Source organism: Calypte anna, chromosome 25, assembly GCF_003957555.1.
Source record: "Calypte anna isolate BGI_N300 chromosome 25, bCalAnn1_v1.p, whole genome shotgun sequence".
NCBI lineage: Eukaryota > Metazoa > Chordata > Aves > Apodiformes > Trochilidae > Calypte > Calypte anna.
In genome coordinates, this window is record NC_044270.1 from 1,779,581 (window position 1) to 1,802,073 (window position 22,493).

Here is a 22,493-nt window from a genome sequence, read left to right on the forward strand (position 1 = left end):
CCTCCTTTCGGATCGACCAATCAGAGCGCGCATTCTCGCCCTGGCCCCGCCCCTGCCGCCGGGCGGGTTGGGCTGCGCCGCAGCGCTGAGGCTTTTCCTGTGCCGCCATCTTGGCCGCGGCGCTGAGGAGGGAGGTGGGGGGCGGCACTCGGTCCCTCCGCCCCCCCGGCCCCGGCCATGGCAGCCACCGCCGCCAACCCGGGTGAGACGGGCACGGCTGCGGGCCGGGGGGGCACCGGGAGGGGCGGCGGTGGTGGTGGTGGTGGTGGTGGTGGTGGTGGTGGAGGCTGCGTACGGGAGGCTGAGGGGGGCAGGGGTCCGGCCTGGGGTGTCCCGGGGGTCTGAGGGGATCTGGCAGGGTCTGAGGGGTTCTGAGAGGGTCTGAGGGGTTCAGGTATCGCCTGAGGAGGTTCTGGTGTCGCCTGAGGAGGTTCTGGTATTGCCTGAGGAGATTCTGGCAGGGTCTGAGGGGTTCTGACAGGGTTTGAGGGGTTCTGGTATTGCCTGAGGAGGTTCTGGTATTGCTTGAGGGGTTCTGGCAGGGTCTGAGGGGTTCTGAGAGGGGCTGAGGAGGTTCTGGTATCGCCTGAGGAGGTTCTGGTGTCGCCTGAGGAGGTTCTGGTATTGCTTGAAGGGTTCTGGTGTCGCCTGAGGAGGTTCTGGTGTCGCCTGAGGAGGTTCTGGTGTCGCCTGAGGAGGTTCTGGTATCTCCTGAGGAGGTTCTGGTATCTCCTGAGGAGGTTCTGGCAGGGTCTGAGGAGGTTCTGGTATCACCTAAGGAGGTTCTGGTATTGCTTGAGGGGTTCTGGCAGGGTCTGAGGGGCTCTGGTATCGCCTGAGGAGGTTCTGGTGTCTCCTGAGGAGGTTCTGGCAGGGTCTCAGAGGTTCTGGTATCGCCTGAGGAGTTCTGTCCCTGGAGAACCTGGTGTGTGAAGCCCTTGTGCTGTGCTGGGGTTCTGGAGCTGCTGGGCTGGGGTCTGCTTTCCAGCAGCATCCTCCTCAGGAGGGGCTGTGCTGCCCTTTGATTTTGATTTTTATTATTATTTTTATTATTATTTTAATTTTTATTATTATTTTTATTTTTATTTTTATTTCTCTAGCAGTGTTGGGCTCAGCCCCTCTCTGCCCTCAGGGGGGGGAGGTTTAACCCCAGGCAGCACCCCCTGATGTGCTGCTGCTCCTGGGGATGAGGATCCCTGGGAATTCCTGCAGGATGTTCCTCCCCACTTTGGGTCCCTCAGGTTCTTCCCCCCCTGGGCTCAGCCCCTGCTGGAAGTTGCCAAATCCAGGTGGAATCATCCTTTTTTTTTTTTTTAGGCTTTATCTGATTTTTCTGGCTGGATTGCTCTTGAAATTTGGATGCAGCAGGAACAGCCCAGTGCCTGGGGATGGAGTTGTCTTTTGGGAGGGCTTTTAATCTTTATTATTATTATTATTATTATTATTATTGTTATTATTATTATTATTATTATTGTTATTATTTTTCCCTGTGGTTTCTGACTGCTCCTGTGGCTTTGAGCCTTGGGTCCCATGACCCCTTCAGGTTGCTCAGGGGCTGAGTTCTTCCTTCAGCTCAGCAAAACCAAACCCTGAAATGGCAGCTTCCCAAAATTGAGCCCATCCTGCCCCAAACTTGGGGCTTTCTCCCTCCCAGGGAAGGTTGAGATGATCCCAAGGAGCAAGAAAACCTGGAGCTGTGACGTGTTGGTTGGGAAGCTGAGTGGCCAGAGGGTGTGCAGCTGGATGTAAAGCCCCAAAATCACCTCAAACCCCCCCAAATAAATGCTGAGAGCACAAAGTGTGCGTGAGGAGGCAGGGAAGCAGGAAGGGAAAATCCTCCTGGCTTTCCAGGGTTTGTGTTGGTGTTTTGCATTATAGAGAAGTTGGAAAGCAATTCCCAAGGAAAAAAAGAAGTGTTTTTTTTTTCTTTCAACAGCTGTGTTTAATCTTTACAGCCAGGGCTGACCAAATATCATCTTGTAAACCAGGGAAGGGGGGGAAAAACACTTGGAAAAACCCAAAAAACCCCAAATATCTCCTTGGGAAAATAAAAAAAAAAAGGGAATTTTAAGGCAGGGAGGTGGCAGTGGTTGTGGAGCCTCCTGCTTGGGAGCTCTCAGGGGGTGCTGGGCTGCAGCTCTGAGCTGCTCAACTTCCTTGGCTTTGGGTTTTTTTTTGGTTTTTTCTCTGTTTTCACTCCTGGTTGATCTTCAGAGCTTCTCTGAGCAGCAGCCATCTGCTGAAGCTCTGCAGCAGGAGCCATCAGGATGCCTTGGGTTTGTGGGGTGGGTTTTTTTATTATTATTATTCTGTCTGTAAGGACAATAAAGCTGCCTGGAGGATTCTGGCAGTCCTCACCTCCTCCATCCCAGCTCTCAGGATTTGCTTTGGGGTTTCTCTCCCAGCTGCTGGGATGGGGGGGTTGCCCCAGAGCCCCTTTCCAGGCCCTGCAGAAGAACACTCCCTCAACTCCCAGCATTGCTCTGGGTTACAAACCAGGAGCTGCTGATTTTTCCTCCTCCAGGAAGTTGGATTTGGTTTTTTTGGAAGCTTTGGATTATTATTTTTATTTTTTTTTTGGGTTGGTTCAAGGATTTTGTGGTGTTCCAAAGCGTGACCCAACCCCACCCCCTGCTCCCTTCATTTCTGAGGGGACCAAACTATTTCTGGGCTCCTTCCTTGGGGCAGGCAGGACAAATCTCACCCATTTATTTTGCTGAACCTCAAGGATTTTATTTTTTTTTTTCCCATTTCCCCATTTCTGGAAGGGCTCCTGGGACCCCCAGGGCTTGAATCCTCCCCCAGGGCTTGAATCCTCCTCCAGGAGCAGGAGGTGAGTGAGGCTGTTCCAGCCTGTGAGAGGCAAGAGGAAAACTCTCCTTAGAAACAACCAAAGCTTCCAAAAGAGCCTTTTAAAAATAAAAAATAAACCCCCCCAGCCCCCAAACCCAGCCCCAAACTCCAGCCCTGTGCAGGGGTTGCTTCTCTCAGCTTCAGCTTCGCTTCCTTCCCCAGCCCCGCAGCGGAAATTCCTCACTCCTTAATACAAAGATTCTCCTGCCCTGCTCCAGGCTTGATTTCTGCTGGGCCTGAGTTCTCCTCAGCAAGGAGCTTTGCTTTTTATGTATTTTTATTATTTTATTTTATTTTTGGAGCTGGGGGGAAGGGGAAGGGAGGTGCCTGAGCAACCCCAGGGGGGGCGATGGGTGGTGGTGGTGGTGGCAGCCTGGAGGGGTTTTCACCCCACATCAGGACCCGTTTCCCATCTCCAGGTTGTAAGCCCCCAACTCCAAATCTTCTTTTCCAAACCCACCTTTTCCATAGCTGAGGCTTTTTGGTCTTGAGTTGTTGGTGGGGGGGTTTTTAGGGTGGTTTTTTTTTTTATTTTGAACACTCTGAACACATTCAGAGTGTTCCTGCCCTTGGTGCTGTTGGCCAGCTGGCTGCTGAGCCCCTTTCGCTCACCCCTGGGAGATATTTTGGGCTGAAACTGCTTCAGCATCTCAGTGGGAACCAACCCAGGGAGTGAGAAGCCAGGAATGTTCCTGGGAGAAAAGATGGAATTGTGTTTGGAAGAAATACCTGGAGCTGCTGGGAGCTCAGGGGGGGGGAGGAATGAGGGCTGGAGCTGCTGCTGTGGCCCAGCCCTGCTGGGGCTAAGCCAGGGTTTGATGGCTTCTCAGTTTCAGCCTCAATTTGTTGCCAGATTTGTTAAACCTGGCAAAAAAGAAAAAAAAAAAACTAAATTGAAACCTAACTTCAGGAGGGGTTTGTTTTGTCCCCCAGCTCTGGCAGTGTTTTGGGGGCCAAGAGCTCTTGGGGAGTGCTTGGAGCTGTGGCTTGGGAGCCCCAGCAACTGGGTTGTATTTTTTTTTTTTTCTCTTGTGTGTGTTGAGGTTCACTGGGGTTTTATTGGGGTTTTTTTTGGGGGGGAAATCTCCACTTTACTGAAGCAGAAGTGGGTTTGGGACCTTGGAGGTTGCAGAGCTGGTGGTGGAGATTCTCTGGTGGAGCCAGGGGGGTGGTTGCAGGCACTTGGCAAGCAGCAACCTTCAAAAAAACCAAGACTGAAAAGGAGCTGGGAGCTGGCACGTTCCAGAGACATCACAGCAGGGTTTGGAGCTTGGCTACAAAGCTCTGCTGGGGTTGTGGTGCTGAAGGGAAACTTTGGTGGCAAGGTGAGGACCTGGCTCCAGCTGGAGCTGAACATCACCAGAGCCTGGGATGGCTGCTCCTAAAGGACTGGGATTTGGAAAAAAAACCCCAAAAACAAACCAAACCACAACCTGCTGGAGGATTGGGGAAGTAAAGCTCAGTGTTTGTTGCCCAAACTTCATGGGAGAGAAGGAGAAAGTGGAATTTTTCTCTCCTTAGGAGCCTGACACAGAACCCCTCGCTGCAGGCTGCCATCTCCAGAGCCCTCCAACCTTCTCCAGAGGCATCACCTGCCTCTTCCCTCCCTAAAAAAACCAGGGATTGGGTTTCCTACTGCTTTGTGCAACTCTTCCTCCTTTAAAACACGAGAGGGGGGGTGGGTTTCTTGCCCTGAGGAGGGGCTGGCACCCTGTGGCACCCTGTGGCACCCTGTGGCACCCTGCCCCGTGGTGTCCGGGAGGAATCGCTCTTTCTGCTCAGGAAGGGAGGCAAAAACCCAGAGGCACTCCTGGTGCCCACGGGTGGGCAGTGCCCTGAGGGGAGGAAGGAAAGATGAAGGTTTCTGAGGAGCTGGGGAAACCAACCCTGAGCTGGGGAAACCAACCCTGGGCTGAGGAAACCAACCCTGAGCTGGGGAAACCAACCCTGAGCTGGGGAAACACCCTCAGCCCGAAGCAGCAGCAGTGAAACCCTCAGCCATGGGGATAGGTGAACCACAGCCCTCCTCATCCCCTTCTGCACAGGAAGAGCAGGGTCAGCCCCCTGCCCACCAGCCCCCCAGGCTCCTCCTCTGCTTCCAGAGGGTCCCAGATTTTCCAGCCCCTCAGCTGAGGGGTTCAGCTCCTGCTCCAAGGCTGCCCAGGACCCCCCGGGAGGCGGCGGATGGACGGACCCCAACCCCGTCCACATCAGGCACTGTTTGCTTCTGATGGAGTCTGCCTGTGGAGAACACCCCCACCCCCTGAGCTTCTCCTCGATGTAATTCTGCTTTATTTTCTTGTTTTGTTGTTTTTCTCCACACAGAAATGGCATCAGATGTTTCCTCCCTGGGGGCAGCTGTGGGCTCAGGCAACCCCGCTGCGGGCGCACAGGCTGGAGGAGCCATCGCTCAGCGAGCCACCAAGAGGAGGCCTGGGTGAGTGGGTGCTGGGGGCTGCCTGGGTGTTCTTTTGGGGTCTGTGGGGTGTGTGTGGGGGTGTGGGGATGTGTGGGGGTGTTTTGAGGAAGCATTGTGACAAGGAAACTGAGGTGCCTTCTCCCTTCTGCATCCCCGTTCCTCCGAGCTTCGCGCCGCCCCTTGCCCGCTGCAGCCAACTCCTGGTTTGGGTATGGCAAAAAGAATCCCAAGGGGGTGTAAAAGCTGAGTTACACCTCGCAGGAGGGGTTTGAACAGCAGATGAAGCAGGGATTGGGAATGCTGGGGCCTTCCTGGAGCCTCTGCAGCTGTCCCCTCCCTGGGAGAGGGCGGGGGGGAAGCCGCAGTGTGCTTGCGGTGGGGTTTTTGTTTGCTGAAAATGCCTTTGCAAATTAAAAGGATATGAGCTGCTGCTCCTAAATTCCTGGCACAAGAAATTTCCTCCTAATTAAAAAGCTGATTAAAATCCCACTCCCATCCCACACAACTCACTCAAACTCTTCCCTTTGCCTCCATTTGCTGCTGCTCCCATGTCCCTGCAGCTTCTCCCTCACGCTTCATGTGCTGCCTCAGTTTCCCACTCTGCAAAATCCTCCCTCCTCCCAGCTACACTTGGGAGAAACGTTATTTAGGACCCTGTCAGAGCTAACACTGATGTTGGATGCAGGTCAGCAGGCTGAGCTTTACCTCTTGAAGTGGTTTGCCCTCCTCTCTTGTTTTAAAACGCTCCTGATTTGGGATTTTGAGCTGGGATCGTTCTGGAGTTGGGCCCTGGAGCAGTGAGGAGCAGCTGTGGGGCCCCCTTGGAAATGTTGGGGCTGAGGGGTTACTCAAATCCTCCTCTCAGGAATTATCAGCATCCCTGGAGGAGAAGCAATGTCTGAAAAGGAGGAACCACATGGTTAATCATTCCTTTTTGTGCTTCTGTTTTCCAGGCTGGATTTTGATGATGATGGAGAAGGGAACAGTAAATTCCTCAGGTGAGGGAGAAGGTGAAACCCCTGGGGTGGTCTAGGGGTGTCCCTGCCTTTCCCCCAGAGCAGGGACTTGCTGCTCCTGCAGTTTTTTCCTCTGGTGATCCAGATGGAACAGGGAAGGGTTGGAGGCTCCTGTGTCCTTTCTCTGTAGCCTCAGCCCAATCCTGTAGGGCTGGATGACTCTTCAGGGTTTCTGGAAGTCTGGCTCTCAGGCTTTGAAGCAGTGGCATGGCTTTGGGATGAACCTGGCTGATCAAAGTGCAATGTCACCTTTTTGGCTGTGCTTGTCCTTAAATTCCTGAGTGATGCCTCTGCCCTGGAGGTGGAAAACCCCATGGAGGGGATGAAAGCAACCAGCCTGCAGGCTTTGGAGTAGATAAATGAAGAGTGTGGGTGGGGACTGCCTGGGTTTGCCTTTCTTTTTGTTGTTTTTTGGGTGTTTTGGGGAAGGAGTGGAACCCCTCTCAGCACTCTGCTTCCTCTCCCCCTTTCTCCCAGGTGTGATGATGACCCGATGCCAAATGATAAGGAGAGATTTGCCAGGTAAGGATCTGCTCTCAGGCAGTTTTTTGGGAAGCTTTTGGTGCCAAGACACCTTGAATGCCAGAGGGATCCTGCAGCACCCTTCTAACCAGCCTTAGACTCTCTCTTTTTGAAGGAAGGTGCAGCAAAGGACCCAGATGGGCTTTGGACCAGTTCCTTCTGAGTGTGATGAAATCAAATTACCTTCCTCCTCCTCCTCAAGGTTTCTTTCAGCTGTTGCCTTGGGCTCTCTCCTTTTTTTTTTAATTTATTTTCTCCTGCTCAAGGAACTTGCTGAGAGTTTCAGCCTTGCTTCAAGTTTGACTGAACGGGGTTTTTCCTGGCTGTGGTCTGTGTGTGCTGTGGGGAGTTAGGAGGAATTTCCTGGAGATCTGGGTACAGCAGGAGCAATGTTTTGATATCTTGACTCTGAGTTTGGTGTCTGAGTCACTCTGTACCAAGGTATTATTATTTTTTTTTCACCTTTCAGAAGCCCCTGGAACTCCATGTCAGTATTTCAGCAGTTTCTTTGGCAGTCAGGTGGATTTGAATTTATTTTTTTTGCCAAAGTGAGGTTGTTTGGTGTCTATCCTGGGGGCTGTAAATGCCATTTACCCTCAGCCCAAAGAGACCTCACCCTGTGTCTTGCTAGGAGACAAAATGAGCAAAAAGAGGAGAATGGCCACAAAACTGCTTGGCTGAGGGAGGGGTCTGGCCTCACAACTTCCTGAAACTGGAATTAAAATTGAGATGTTGAGGCTGCTGGGGGAAGGAGAGCCCTTTTTGGGGTGCAAACTGTCCCATTTCTGTGCTTTTTGTTGGGGAGCCTTGTCCTGTTAGCAGCATCTGTGTTCAGCTGTGCCTCTTCCACTGCTTGTGGATTTGCTTTTGGTTTATTTTATCTGCTTGTGGCTTTTGTTTGGGGGTTGTTTCTCTTTTATCTGCTTGTGGCTTTGGTTGTTTTGTTTCTCTATTTATTTTATTTTTAAATCTGCTTCTCTGACAACTCTACCAAAGAGGCTGCTGCTTATTTTCTTTAAAGAAAAGAGTAGTGCAATGGTGCTGGGCCCCTGGCTCCCAGTTTTACCATCACCTTCCTCACCTTGCCCAGGATTTCCTGGGGCAGAACTTGAGCTGCTCCTCTCCTGGTTCCAGAACATCTGAAACCTCCTCCCTGCAGGCAGCTGCCTCCCCTTTAATATCAGCAGTGTTGCCAACTAACCAGAGCTTCCTTCCCTGCAACTGCTCCTCTGCAGCTTGGGTTTCCTGAGTGCATCTTCCCATTTTTATTTTTAATTTTTTTTTCATTTCTTTTTGGCTTTTTCTTTCCATTTTTAGCTTAGCTGGCTGATTTTATTTTTAGGTCTGATGATGAGCAGAGCTCAGCGGATAAGGAGAGACTTGCCAGGTAGGAGAATGGAGATTTCAAGCATGGACAAGCAGAGTATTTCCTTCCCTCAGTGTCTCTCCAGGCATCCCTTCTCTGGGTTTTTGGGGTTATTTTGGTGTTTTTTTTTTCCATCCCTTTCCTTCCCCCATCTGCTGCAGCTTGAAACTGAGCAGACCTCTGGAAGGAATGAGGAACCAGGCATTCAGAGAATGGCTCTGGGGGGAGCACACAGAGGGATTTGTTTGCCCAGAGACATCAGGCCAGGGCTGGGGCTGCTTTCTCTGAGGGCTTTGCTAACCTGTGCTAAACACAACTTTGGGAGGTGCCAGAGGGAGGGTTCCCCAAAACCTTGGGAAGGATTTCTGGCAGGAATGCTGTCCTGCTGAAACAAGCATTAAATAAAAGAGCTACTTCAGCTTTTCCTACCCCTTCCAAACCCCCAGGAAAGGTCCTGCACTGCAGCCTGATAAAACCCAGGACTTTTATTGATGATTATTTTTTTCTACCCCCAAAATCCCCATTTGGAATCCCCCAGATGGCCCCAGCAGCCATCCCCAGCTTTGTCCCATTTCCACAGAAACTTGCCCCAGGAGCAGCTGGGTGCTTTTGTCAGGGCTGCAGATCCAAACTTGGCCACGTGTCCCCCCCCAGGTCCCCTCCCTTCCCTCCCCTTCTTTTTCAGCTGCCAAAAAAAATCAGCTCCAAACCCTGGGTGAGGTTTTTCTGTCCCTTGCCACCCACAGCTGGTTCCTGCTGCAGAGCTGGGAGCTGGAAATTCTGCAGCACTCCCTGGGTGGCTTTGCCATCCTGCAGGAACATTCCACCCCCCCTGGGCTCCTCCTCAAGCACAGGGCTCAGGGAATCTCTCAGGGGGCTCAGAGAATCCCAGAGAGGGCTCAGGGAATCCCAGAGGGGGCTCAGAAAATCTCAGAAGGGGCTCAGAAAATCTCACAGAGGGCTCAGGGAATCCCAGAGGGGGCTCAGGGAATCCCAGAGGGGGCTCAGGGAATCCTAGAGGGGGCTCAGAGAGTCCCAGAGGGGGCTCAGAATCTCAGAAGGGGCTCAGAGAATCTCAGAGGGGGCTCAGAGAATCTCAGGGGGCTCAAGAAATCTCAGAGGGGGCTCAGGGAATCTCACAGAGGGTTCAGAGAATCTCTCAGGGGGCTCAGAGAATCTCTCAGGGGGCTCAAAGAGTCCCAGAGGGGGCTCAGGGAATCCCAGAGGGGGCTCAGGGAATCCCAGAGGGGGCTCAGGGAATCCCAGAGGGGGCTCAGGGAATCCCAGAGGGGGCTCAGAGAGTCCCAGAGGGGGCTCAGGGAATCCCAGAGGGGGCTCAGGGAATCCCAGAGGGGGCTCAGGGAATCCCAGAGGGGGCTCAGGGAATCCCAGAGGGGGCTCAGAGAATCCCAGAGGGGGCTCAGAGAATCCCAGAGGGGGCTCAGAGAATCTCAGGGGGCTCAGAGAATCTCACAGAGGGCTCAGAGAATCCCAGAGGGGGCTCAGAGAATCCCAGAGGGGGCTCAGAGAATCCCAGAGGGGGCTCAGGGAATCCCAGAGGGGGCTCAGAGAATCTCAGGGGGCTCAGAGAGTCCCAGAGGGGGCTCAGGGAATCCCAGAGGGGGCTCAGAAAGTCTCACAAGGGACTTGGAGAATCTCACAGAGGGCTCAGAGAATCCCAGAGGGATCTCAAAAAGCCTCACCCAGAACTGAGGGGCTGAGAATGCCCCAATTCTGGTCAGTTTATTGCCTGCTGGTTGGTTTCAAACCAAAACTTCCCAAGTCTCAGCTGTAGTGGTGCATAACTGAAATGTCTGAGGAGATAAGGAGGTGTTTGAGGTGGGGCCTTTTCCAGGGGTTCCTCCTCCCAGACCCTTCCCTCTGGCCCCACCACTCACTCACTTGGAGTGAGGGATATTTGGCAGGGGGTGGTTGGAGGTTTTCCCAGCAGCCTTGGGAGTGAGGGCAGCTTTGTTTTCACACTCTTTGTTTTTTATTTTTAAGAGTTTTGGAGAAAATCTGAAGTGGGGAGGTTGAAGCTCTGCTTCTCCTGAGTGTCTCCTGACTGCTGGCACTGAGAAATGCTCCACTTTGGGGGGGTTTCTCCTCTTTTAACCTTGCCTTGTGTCTCTTCCAACACTTCCATCTCATTTCATTTCTCACCACCTGCTTCCTGGCATCCTTTATTCCAGAGGAATCCTTTTTCCAGGGCAATCCTTTATTCCAGAGGAATCCTTTTTCCAGAGTGTCCTGGTTTGGGCCAGGAGAAAGGAAGACAGAAAATCACCTTTATCCTGGCCCAAACCAGGACACAGAGGAATCCTTTATTCCAGAGGAATCCTTTATTCCAGAGGAATCCTTTATTCCAGAGGAATCCTTTTTCCAGAGGAATCCCTTTCCAGAGGAATCCCTTTTCCAGAGGAAACCTGGCTTTTGAAGTTCTGTTTTGCAAAAAAGCCCCCCCCAAAACAAAGAAACACCCAACCACCACCCAAAAAAACCCCCAAACCACCTTATTTTCCCCAGTTAAAGCCCAGGGCCTGGCTCCCAGGTCAGGTTCTGCTCTCCTGGGGACCCTTTCTGGGGCTGTGAAGAATTCCTTGGAGCTGGGGAGGATTTTTGGGAGTCTGCTGAGGAACCGGTTGCAGATCCTCCTCTGAAACCTTCCCTCCTGTCCCTGGAGCTCCTCCAAGCTCCTGTAGCCCAGCTCCTCACCTCCCCAGTGGGGATTTTATTCAAGACTCTGCAGCAAAGAAGTCTCCAAGGCTGTAGAATTTTCCTCTTTCCACTTTCTTTCCCTCCTCTTGCACACCCAGCATGTTCTGACCACCCCCGGGGTTGGGGGGGGAGGCATCTCCTCGGCTTCCCTACCAACCTGCAGGTAACCTCCTCCTCCTCCTCTTCCCTGCCCTTTTTGTTTGTTTGTTTGTTTGTGTGTTTTCAGGGAGAACCACAGTGAGATTGAGAGGAGGAGGAGGAACAAGATGACAGCCTACATCACAGAGCTGTCAGACATGGTGCCCACCTGCAGCGCCCTGGCCCGCAAGCCCGACAAGCTGACCATCCTGCGCATGGCCGTGTCCCACATGAAGTCCCTGAGGGGCACGGGCAACACCTCCACTGATGGCACCTACAAACCTTCCTTCCTCACTGACCAGGTCTTGTCTGAGTGCTGCTGGGTGGGCAGAGGGAGTGGAATTGGGTCAGGGTGGGGTTAGGGGGAGTTCGGTTGGGATGAGCCCAGAGGAGCCGCTAACGATGATCCCAGGGTTGGGACAGGGACAGGGGGGTTGTTCAGAAGAGAAGGATCCAGGGGATCTTCAGGGTGTCTTCCAGCACCCGAAGGGAACCTACAGGAAGGCTGGAGAAGGGCTTTTCATCAGTGAAATGGCTTTAAACTGAAGAAGAGGTTTAGACTGGATCTTGGGTTGGGAAGCAGGGGGGTGGAGAGGCTCTGGATTGCCCAGAGAAGCTGTGGCTGTTCCCTCCCTGGAGGTGTCCAAGGTTGGATCAGGCTCTAAGCAACCTGAGCTGGATGATGGAAGCATCTCTGCCCATGGCAGGGGGGTTGGAGGAGATCCCTGAGATCTCTGAGATCCATTCCAACCTCAGCCATGATCTGGTGATGGTTCCGAGACAGAATCATTAAGGCTGGAAAAGCCTTCTGAGACCATCAGGTCCCAACCAGAGGTGCCTGGGGTGGGTTTGAGGCTCTTCAGCTGCCTGGCTGTGAAGTGAATCAGGTGTGTGTGTGTGTCTGTGAGTGCAGGAACTCAAACACCTGATCCTGGAGGCAGCTGATGGGTTCCTCTTCATCGTGTCCTGCGAGACGGGGCGCGTGGTCTACGTCTCGGATTCGGTGACCCCGGTGCTCAACCAGCCCCAGTCAGAGTGGTTTGGCAGCACCCTCTATGACCAGGTGCACCCTGACGACGTGGGGAAGCTGAGGGAGCAGCTCTCCACCTCTGAGAACGCCCTGACAGGTAAAACAACCCAGGAAGGGGTGGCTTTTTGGGGGGGAAAAGCAGGGTTAAACCCTCCAGAGGACCCGGATTCAAACCTTCCCTTTGTAGAAGGAACCAAACCCTGGTGCCTTCCTAACAAGGATCCTGCAGCCCCCCCTGAGAGTGCATCTAAAGGTACCATTGGTGGCACTTGCCCTGGTGTCCTCACACGTTGCCTGGTGCCTGCCTCGGGGGAAGTGGGGGGCTCGTGGTGCAGCAGCATCTTGGGGGGGGTTTTGGTTTTTATTTTCTTCTGGCTTTAGGTCGCATCCTGGATTTGAAGACAGGGACTGTGAAGAAGGAAGGGCAGCAGTCCATGAGGATGTGCATGGGCTCACGGAGATCTTTCATCTGCAGAATGAGGTAATGGGGAGAGGGCTCAGGAGGTCTCAGTTGGGCCTGAAGCTGCTCTTGCTCCCTGCCCCCATCAGGCTTTTATTCCAGCTTTTTTTTTTTTCCTTTCTTGCTCATTCCAACACAGACACAATAGAGTGTGGCTCAAGTGTCCACACAAAGCCCAGAGTCAGGTTCTTTGAGGTGTTTCTTTGCCCTGTGCCTCTCAGGGCTGTTGTTTGGGATCCATTTTCCAGTACCAATGGGTTTTGACCCCATGTGCCACCACCTCCCTCCTTGAAGGCTGTAGAATGAGGGTTCTCACCTGGGTGGTGGCCATTCAAAGGCTTTTCCCCTTTCTTTGAGGCTCTCAGACTGGTCTGATGTTGACCAAGAAGGATAAAAACCTTTTCCCCTTCCATTTCTGGTCCTGGTGCAGGTGTGGGAACAGCTCAGTGGATCCTGTGTCTGTGAATCGTCTCAGCTTCATGAGGAATCGCTGCAGGTAGAGCTGTCCCTGGGGGCTTGTTTGTCACCAGGGGGCTGGGGACACCCTGGGGTGGGTGTCTGCAGCTCCCTGAAGACCTCAGATAGATCTGGTAGAGCAACCAAAGTCTCAAGGGAGAGAATTCCAGGGATTATCAACCCTTCTGCATCCCAAGGTTGGGGTTGAAGTCAGTTTCACACCAGGTTCTTCGTGCTGTCCTTGGGCTTGGGTGTGCTGTCCCTTTTTAATCTGAGACAGAGATCACTTCCAAGCTGTTCTTGCACCTCTGGAGTTCATGTCAAGCTTCTGCCCAGTTTATTTTTTACACCCTGAAGATTTCCTGTGGGAGCTTTTCCTAACACCACGAGTAGAAACCTTGCCTCACCTTACCCTGGGTTACCACCCAGCACAACCAGACTGCTTTTTCTCTCTCCCAAGGAATGGTTTGGGTGCAGCAAAGGATGGAGAACCTCACTACGTGGTGGTGCACTGCACAGGGTACATAAAAGCCTGGCCCCCTGCAGGTGAGGACTTGGCTGGAGTGGTTTTGGGAGCAGATGGTCTGAAGTTTGTCTGTCCTGGGAACTCTGTGCCAGCAGAGCTTTCCCCATGTTTCTCATTTTCTCACCTGGTTTAGGCTTGAAGTGATTTGTGCAGGTGCTGGGTTTGTGTCTCTGAACAGCAGAGCTACAGGAAGGGGAGACAAGAAGGTGGCACTGGCTTGTGCTGAGTGTTAGGGAGATCTTGAACCTTTCTGGGGGAGCAAAAGGAAGGGGGAAGCAACTTAATTTGCCACATTCCTTTGTGTGAAACCCTTTGGAATTACAAAGCAGGGTGGAGAGTTGTACTGAAGTCAGAACTGCATGGTTTTCCTCTGAAAGGAGCAATTTTTCCCTTCTTAACCTTGCTGGAATTTTTGGTGCTCCCCTCTCAGGTGTTTCCCTGCCTGATGATGACCCAGATGCTGGCCAGGGTAGCAAGTTTTGCCTGGTGGCTATTGGCAGGCTCCAGGTGAGTGCCACCTTCTGCTCCTTCCACACTGCCACGTCCTGAAAGTCCCCAGAACTCACCTCTCCTGTTGGAAGGAAGCCCCAGAACCAGCAGCTCAGGAGAAAGCAGCTCTCTCCTCCCTTTGCAGGTCACCAGCTCACCCAACTGCACAGACATGAACAACGTTTGCCAGCCCACAGAGTTCATCTCCAGACACAACACCGAGGGCATCTTCACCTTCATCGACCACCGCTGCGTGGCCACCGTTGGCTACCAGCCCCAGGTGAGAAGCTGGAGGGACCCCTTGCAGAAAAACCTCTGCAAATTCCCTTTTTCCCTCCTCCCCCTCATCCCTCCTGGCTCTGCTCATCCAACTGATCTGATAAAACCACGCTCAGGGCCCAAACCAGACATGGCTTGTTTGGTTTTTATTGGGTTTTGGGGTTTTTTTTACCCCTCCCTCCTACCCTGCCCCCAGTTGTTTTGTTGTTTTGTGTTTTTTTTTCATGTTTTTTTCTCAGTACTTTGATCACTGGAAGGCTGGGTGGCTCTGGGTTGTGTCTAATGTCAATTAAAATTGTTTTGGCCTCCATTTGAGGGAAAGTTCAAACGTTACTCACCCCCTGCTTGTGCTTCTCCTAAAATCCAGCACGCCAGCTCCTGCTCTTGGTTTCTGTAACAGGGATTTAGAGGAGTGGGGGGGGGGAGAGCAGCAACCACCTGTCTGAAGTGGAATTAATGGAGCAATCTGCCTGCCAGATGAACTGACTTGCTCTCTTTCCCAATTCTTTCAAAAATGAGGAACTTCTGGGGAAGGACATTGTGGATTTCTGCCACCCAGAGGACCAGCAGCTCTTGCGGGACAGCTTCCAGCAGGTAAAACCCTTCAGCTCTGCATCCCCTCTGCTCTGCAGCTTGGGATCTCTCTGGGTTGGAACTCAGGGATCTTTAAGGTCCTTTCCAGCCCAAACCATCCTGTGATGGGTGCTTGGAAAGCAATGAGACTTGACTGGGAAAAAGAAACCAAGCAAGAGGAAAGCAGTAAACTGCAGCCATTTCTCCCTTGCAAAGTGTTGCAGTTCCCATCACTTCTGTGCAAACCCAAACCAGAAGCATTTTGTGATGTCTTAACTCTTGAATTCATCCTCTGGCTGCGAGTCCAGTCTGCTTTTAGGGCCAGAGACCTGGTTACAGAGTTTGCCTACTTGACCCCTGCTTCTTGTGGCTGAAACCCTGGTTCATCTCTAGGGCCCAGCCCAGTGCTGCAGACTGGAAATGGAAGTGCTTTGCTTGCCCTCTTGTCGTTCCTCTTATTTCTGAGGGCCTTGGACTTGTGGCAGGGCAGGTAAGACTGCCCCTCTGCTTTCATGACTCCAAAAACCAACCAACCAAACCAAATAAAAAAAACCCAAAAACCAACCAAACCAGTAGCTGCTCATATCCATTTGTCCAGATCAACTGGAATCAGAAGCCACGGCATGTGCTTCATTTTACCAGAGGCTGTTTCATACATCTCACCAACGCAGAGGGAGAGAGAAGGAAAGCAGAAGCCACAGAAAAAAATTTAAAAAAGGGGTCATCAGATTCCTGTTCCCTCCAGGGAGGGAGGAGGTGGCAGTGCCAGGACCATTTAGTTGGGGCAGAGCAGGACGTGGAGGCCCAGGGCCATCTCAGGGCTTCTGGGGGCAGTGGCTCATCCTCAGGAGCAGCTCTGCTCTTCACCCCCTCCCTTTCCCTACTGATGGCATTCACATTTTTTTAGGTGGTGAAGTTAAAAGGCCAGGTTCTGTCAGTCATGTTCCGATTCCGATCCAAAAACCGGGAATGGCTCTGGATGAGAACCAGCTCCTTTACCTTCCAGAACCCCTACTCGGATGAGATTGAGTACATCATCTGTACCAACACCAATGTCAAGTATGTACCCCTGGAAACCACCCTGCCACCCACCAGGGACACCACCTGGGACCTTCTCCCACCAGAACCAGCAGCACAAAACCGCCCCAGCTTTGGCCTCTGGGTGCTGGGGGAATCACTGAGCCCCCTGAGCAGCCTTTGCTGGGCCCTGGCAGGCACAGGAGGACTGAAAAGGAGAAGAAATGGAATTCCTTTGGCTCTCTGGGGCTCAGCAAGCTGCCAGAGCTGGGCTCCAGCCACACTTTTTTTAACTCTGGTTACTGGAGCAAAGTCTCCTGGCTTTGCATTCAGATCTAATATTAGCAAAGGCTGCCTTGGAACCTGGAGTCACTCCTGGGACACTCCAGGAGGGGCAGCTGCTCCAGAGAGGTTTTTTTTTCCTGTCAGCAGGGCTGGGAAGAGAGAGGAAACACTTTTATTTTTCTTTTTTTTTTTTTTCCTCTGCTGCTGAAGTTTTCCCCTTGGGTCCAGCTCCATGGGGGAGGCTGCTTTGATTGCTGCTCCCCCCTGTTCTCTCTTGCCCACTGCAGTGTGACCAGAGCTGCTCTCTCTCCCCAGGAGTGAGCTCCAGGCCCCTTACAGAAAACCAGTGACTGCAAAAAAGGGGGAAAAAATCAAGTGATTTGTAAGTGCAGGGGTGGTGGGGGCAGCACAGGGAGTCTCTCCAGGCCAGCAAGCAGCAGGAAGGGAAACTTTTCTTTTTGTAAGAAGGTCCTAGAGTGCAGGTGGCACCTCATCCCTCCCTGCAGCTGCTGCTTTCTGAGGAGGAGGAGGTGTTGAGAGCTGAGCAGTGAGAAATCCCCGTGGCTCTGAGGAGCTGTGGTGTGAGCAGAGAGCTGAAACCTGATGCAGAGCTGGGATTCCTGGCAGGGCCATGGCTTTGAACTCATCCATCCCATTCTCACCTCCATGCTGGGCCAGGGAAGCAGCAGTTTGGGTCTTGAGGGTGTGAGGGGCATCTGGTGGGCTCTCTGCACTGGGTCATCTTGGAGACCAGGGACTGCTGGAGGTGCAGTTTGCAAAAGAGCTGTCAAGAAACCCCTGGATTTTTCTTCCTTTCTTGTTGGAGTTAAACTTCACCCAAGTCCTGGCAGTTCCCAGAAGAGCACAACCAACCCCACCAACATCTCAGCCTTGAAACCAAAGCTGCTGGTGGGCCAGGCAGGCTCTGGATGGAAAACTTTGGGGGGGGTTTTAAGCTTCCTGCAACCTTTGCTTGTGCTTTAAGGGTGCTGCAGCTCTGGCTGTGCTCCTGGGGTAGGTGCTGAGCTGTTCCCTGCTCAGTGCCCCAGTCTGGGGTGGGAGCAGAGCCCTTGGTGTCCACTGAGGTGACACCCCCCACCCAGAGACCACAGACACCCAGGGGAAGGACCCTTCACTCCAAAGCAAAGCTTCCCAAGACTTTAGCACGTGGAACACCCAACTCTTTCCTTTCCTTTTTTTGTTTTTTTTTGGTTTTTTTTGTTTTTCTTTGCTTTAAAGGAACTCGAGCCAGGAGTCTCGTCCTGCCCTGTCCAGCTCCATGCAGAGGCCCCCTCTGGGGCAGAGTCTCAGCCTTCCCCTGGAGCTGTCCTCAAGGTCAGGAGGTGCTCAGCTCCTCTCTCTGTTTCTGCTCCCCTTTCCAGTTCATTTTCCTCCCCAAACTTTCCTCCAGCTCCTCTGGGCTGCTGAATCCTTGGTGGAACCACGCAGAGTCCATCTGGTGTTCCCTTGGCTGTGGTTTGGTGGTTTTGGTTCTTTTTTTTTTTTTTTTTAGCAGGCAGTGAACTCCTTGTGCTCCTCTTACAGACACTTTTCCTCTGTTCCAGGCAGCAGCAGCAGCAGCCACCACAGCAGACAGAGCTGGAAGTGGTCCCAGGAAGAGAGAGCCTGGCTGGTTATGACCACTCCCAGGTAAATCCCCAGGGGCTTGGCTTCCTCCTGCCATTTCTCCTTCTGCCATCAGGGAAATTTTACCTTTTGGTGGGGCTGGAGAGGCAGACAGAGAGAGGAAAGAGAAGGAAAGAGAAGGAAAGGCCTCTCCTGCCTGGGGCTTTGCTGGATCTCCTTGATTCCTCCTTCCTGCCCCTGTGCTGATGCTGCCCAGGGCCATGCTGGGGGAAACCTTCAGCTTCTCTCCATGCTGAGCTGTCCCAGAGTCCAGCTCTGTGCTCCAGGTACTGACAGCTCTTCCCTGTCCCCTTTTCCCCCTCTCCCTGTCCCCAGGTTCCTGTCCAGCCAGTGAGTGCTGCTGGCCCAGAGCACAGCAAACCCCTGGAGAAAGCTGAGAATCTTTTCAACCAGGAGAGGGACCCCAGGTTCAGTGAGATCTACAGTGGGATCAGCACAGGTAGTGAGCACACCACACCTCACCCCAAAGCTCTCTGCTTTTCTCTGGGTTGCTCAGAGCCTGCAGGGGCTCAGGGTGGGCAATTCCTGCTGAGCCTCTCCTGGCACTTGTCCTGCAGGGAGAAAGTGTCCCTGCTCTGATCCCTCCTGCCTGTCCCCCAGGAGCAGTCCTCTGTTCCTAGGCTGGAAGAAGGACCACTCCTCTTTCATCTTCTGCCCCCAAAGAGTTTTCCTTCCCACGGGCACCTCTGTGTGCCTGGGTCCCTGTCCCAGCCCTCACTGAGTCTCCCTCTCCCCACAGAGCAGAACAAAGCCCTCCCTGCCAGCACTGTGCCTGCCAACCAACCCCTCTTCCCCCAGGGAAACACCTTCACCCCCTCCCGACCTGCTGACAACTTCAGGTGAGGCTTCCCATGGCCCTGCTCACCTCTCCTCCTCCTGCCTCCTGCCACACCTGAGCCTTCTCCACCCTTCTCCACCCTTCTCCACCCTTCTCCACCCTTCTCCACCCTTCTCCACCCTTCTCCACCCTTGCCTCCAGCCTCCTCCTCCCTTCCATTTCCCTTCCCTGCTCCACCCTCACCTCCTCCCCTGTCCTCTGCATCCCCATCTGCATCCCCCCCTCTGCTCCCTGATGTGCACAGAAGATGGAGGCAGGAGCCCACCCCAGGTTTTTTGGAGGGCTGGGGGTTTCTCTGCACCTCTGCTCTCCTGCCTGGTGCTGCTTTGTTCCTCCTTAGAGCTTTGAAGCTGTGCACAGGGCTCAGCAGAGCCTTCCTCACCCTCCTCCTCACCTCTCCACCTTCTCCCTCCATCCCCTGCCCACTCCCCAGCTCCAGCAGCAGCTTCTGGGTTGGTTTCCCCTGGCTGCTCCCTGGCAGGGCTTGGTGTTTGTGCCTCTTTCTCCTGGCTGCAGCACTCCAAAGCTTCTCCCACCCCTCTGCAGGAGCAGCAGCATGGTCCCTCCTGTCAACATCATCCAACAGCAGCAGCAGCAGCCCAGGATCCTGTCCCAGATTTCCCGGCATTCCAGCCCAGCCCAGGTCAGCGGGAGCAGCTGGGCTGCAGGGACACGGCCAAGCTTCACCCCCCAGGTAGGGACACCCCAGGGCTTGGAAGGACACAGAGCAGAGCCACAAAAATATGAGCAGGGGGCTGGAAGACCTCTCCTTCCCAAGGTGTTCAGCCTGGAGAAGAGAGGAGGCTCCAAAGAAACCTTGGAGCGACCTTCCCGAGGCTGAGGGGGCTGCAGGGAGGTTGGAGAGGGGCTGTGGGGTGATAGGAGCAGGGGGTTGGGTCAGAAAAGGTTTAGGTTGGGTGTCAGGAAAAAGATCTTTAACTGGAACAGTGGCCCAGGTTGCCCGGGGAGGGGGTTGAGGCCTCATCCTTGGAGATGCTCAAGGTGAGGCTCGAGGAGGCTCTGAGCACCCTGATTGGGGTGAGGATTGGGTGAGCTGGAGAGGTCCCTTCCAACCCAAACCCTTCTGTGAAGCCCCCGTGGTGTGGCAGCCCCCTCACCCTGGTGCTGGACACTTCCCTCTGGGACCAACCTTTGCTCCAGCTGAGTCCAAGATGAGAATAACCCCATCCCTCCTCTTCCTCTCCCTTTTCCTCCCTCTCTCCCAGCAGGTGACATCCCAGACAGTGAAGACCCGGCCCCCCTCCTTCACCATGGGGACTTTCCCAGGCACCCCCTCCTCCTTCAGCCCCATGGCAGCCCCCAGCTCCACCACCTCCCCCACGGGGGCCCCCACCTACCCCAACCTCAGCACCCGGGGCACAGCTTTCAGTGAGTGGGGGTCTTGGGGGGGGTCCTGGGGAGGTTGAGATGGCAACAAAAATGAACTCAGACCTCGTGGAGTTCAAGAAGGACAAGTGGGGAGAGTCCTGCAGCTGGGGAGGAAGAATCCAGCCACCAGTTAGGGGGGGAGGTCCTTCTGGGGGGGTTTTAGGGACCCCCAGAGAAAGCCCCTGGGGTCCTTGGTGGCCAGGAAAGTCTCAGTGTGGCCAGTGGTGTCCTGGGGGGCAGCAGGAAAAGTGTGTCCAGCAGATCCAGGGAGGTTCTCCTCCTCCTCCTCCTCCTCCTCCTCCTCCTCCTCCTCTGCACTGGGGAGACCACAGCTGGAATTCCGGATCCAGTTTGGGGCTCCCCAGTTGAGGAGAGACTGGGATCTACTGGAGAGAGGCCAAGGGAGAGCTGGGAGGGTGAGGGAGGGACTGGAGCATCTGTGCTGGGAAGAGAGGGAGGGAATTTGGGATGTGCAGCCTGGAGAAGGCTGAGAGGGGATCTGCTGAGTGGCCCTCAGGATCTGAGGGGTGGGATGAGGCCAGTCTCTGTTCAGTGGTGCCCAAGGTGAAGGAGTTGAGAAGAGGAGAGGAGAACTGAGGAGAAATGAGGAGAAATTCCATCCCTGTGAGGCTGAGGGAGCCCGAGCTGCCCAGGGAGGTTCTGGAATCTCCTCTGGCAGCTCCCAAACCCCCCTGGATGCGTTCCTGGGTGATGCTGCCGTGTCAGGGGGATTGGACTTCATCTCCAGAGGTCCCTTCCAACCCCTGACAGTCTCTGGTTGTCTGAAAGAGCCCCCAGGGACCATCACCTTCCCTTCTCTTGTCCCCCAGCCACCGAGGCAGCTCAGACCCCCCCCAGCTTCCCGGCGCGCGCGGCACCCGAGGGCGTTGGGATGTGGCCCCAGTGGCAGGGGCAGCACCATGGCCCCAGCTCAGGGGAGCAGCACGTGCAGCAGCCCCAGCCCAGCCAGCCCGAGGTCTTCTCAGTAAGATGGAGTTTTATTTGGCTTTATTTTGGTTTTAATTTAACCTCCTGAGTGTGATTTGGGGGGAAGGGGGGAGGGAGCAAACGGGGGAACCCGGAGCTGCTTCCCCCTTCAGTGGGGTCACATCTGGGGTGGTCTCAGATTTGTGAGGAGGGGGGAAAAAGGGCAGAGAAGCTTCAGCTGAAACCTTCTGGGTGTCAGGGACCTTTGCAGGGTGGAACTTCCATCTCTGCAGCCGAGTTGAACCTTTTCCACAGTCACAAAAAAAAGGCAAACACCCCCCAGATCCCACAGGAGAAACTCCTGAGAGTTCAGCTCCTCCCTCTCACTTCTGCCCCTTGGGATTTTGGGGTGCTGCTCATGGCTCCTGCAGCCCTGAGGAGGGAAGGGACCAACCTTGGGGGGCAGCAGCAGCTCCTGGTGTTCTCCTGCAGCTGGTGACTCTCTCCTTGTCTCCTGGCAGGACATGCTGACCATGCTGGGAGGAGACCAAGGCCCCAACTACAACAACGAGGAGTTCCCAGACTTGAATATATTCCCTTCTTTTTCAGAATAAAATCAGCCCTAGGAGGGGGGGCAGGAAGCCAATTCCTGGGTCTCTCCCAACACCATCTCTAAAGGAGACAAAAAAAAACCCCAAACCAAACCCCAAACCACCTAAGTCTTTTCCCCCCCACACACAAAGACTTGCTGAACTTTCTGAACCACCTCCCAGAGGCCAAATTCTGCCCAGCAGCCTGGAGAGGACGGACAAGAGGAGGAGGTTGGGCTGTGGGTCACCTCCTGGGGACTTTCTGGGGGGCTGCAGACCCCCAGTGTTGCCAGAGGAGCTGCCTGAGGGGGGGTCTGGGTGGTTTCTTTTTGTTCTACAGGCTGCCTGGGTGGGAGAGCCACCTGAGAGCCAACCCCTCCCAGCTCCCAGGGTGGCTTTTACTGCTTTGATTTCCATCTTCTACCATTTTTTTAATTTTTCTTTTTCTATAAAACACCCAAGTATTGTAACTTTTTGGTAAAGAGGGGAAGAAACTCTGACAGCAGCCTGGGGCAGGAACCTGCAGCTTCCTGGTGGCTGGAAGCTCAGTTCCTGCACCTTTAGCTGACACATGGAGGGGGTTTTTTTGGATGCTGGCCTCTCTTCTCTGAACTGTGCAATGGATTTGGGAGCCCTGAGCAGGATCTAGAAGCTCCCTCAGGATCCTTCTTGTTCCTGGGAACGCCGGGAGAAACCACGAGCCATATAAAAAAAAAAACAAAACAACCTTTTGGATGCCTCAGTTTGGGTTTGGTGCCACCAGCAACCCGAGTCTCAACGTTCTGGCAGCTTCTGGAGGAGGGGAGGAAACTTCTCCTGTGCTCTGCCAGGGTTCTGACCACAGCTGGAGCAGGGTTGGAGCTGGAACCCTGCACGGAGAGGCCCTGGGCTTGGATTGTGTTCACTGCAGCATCTCCAGGAGGAGAAATTCTGGGATCTGATCCCACCCCCTTTG

General features: G+C 53.9%; 1 protein-coding gene across 10 annotated transcripts; it reads left to right on the forward strand.

Annotated features, from left to right (window-relative positions):
• Positions 1 to 87: 87 nt before the first annotated feature.
• Positions 88 to 22,261, forward strand: ARNT (aryl hydrocarbon receptor nuclear translocator). 10 transcript variants are annotated; one of them, XM_030465003.1, is made up of 24 exons: positions 88 to 202; positions 5,179 to 5,290; positions 6,226 to 6,270; positions 6,766 to 6,810; positions 8,153 to 8,197; positions 11,121 to 11,334; positions 11,946 to 12,159; positions 12,250 to 12,315; positions 12,444 to 12,543; positions 12,953 to 13,018; positions 13,439 to 13,524; positions 13,935 to 14,011; positions 14,139 to 14,273; positions 14,792 to 14,866; positions 15,753 to 15,904; positions 17,387 to 17,482; positions 17,664 to 17,666; positions 17,713 to 17,797; positions 18,110 to 18,233; positions 18,534 to 18,633; positions 19,179 to 19,326; positions 19,859 to 20,021; positions 20,852 to 21,006; positions 21,470 to 22,261. In XM_030465003.1, exons 1-24 carry the CDS (start codon positions 178 to 180, stop codon positions 21,560 to 21,562), a joined length of 2,424 nt encoding a protein of 807 aa, XP_030320863.1. In that variant the 5' UTR covers positions 88 to 177; the 3' UTR covers positions 21,563 to 22,261. The 10 variants fall into 10 exon arrangements, with proteins under 10 accessions (XP_030320863.1, XP_030320864.1, XP_030320865.1 ...); XM_030465004.1 differs by having other exon boundaries at positions 19,862 to 20,021; XM_030465005.1 differs by lacking the exon at positions 17,664 to 17,666.
• Positions 22,262 to 22,493: the final 232 nt, after the last annotated feature.

Coding starts and splice junctions, on each gene's coding strand:
- ARNT (XM_030465003.1), top strand. CDS start 178: ATGGCAGCCACCGCCGCCAACCCGG. Junction 11,335..11,945: donor CTTCCTTCCTCACTGACCAG/GTCTTGTCTGAG, acceptor CTGTGAGTGCAG/GAACTCAAACACCTGATCCT. Junction 13,019..13,438: donor TTCATGAGGAATCGCTGCAG/GTAGAGCTGTCC, acceptor CTCTCTCCCAAG/GAATGGTTTGGGTGCAGCAA.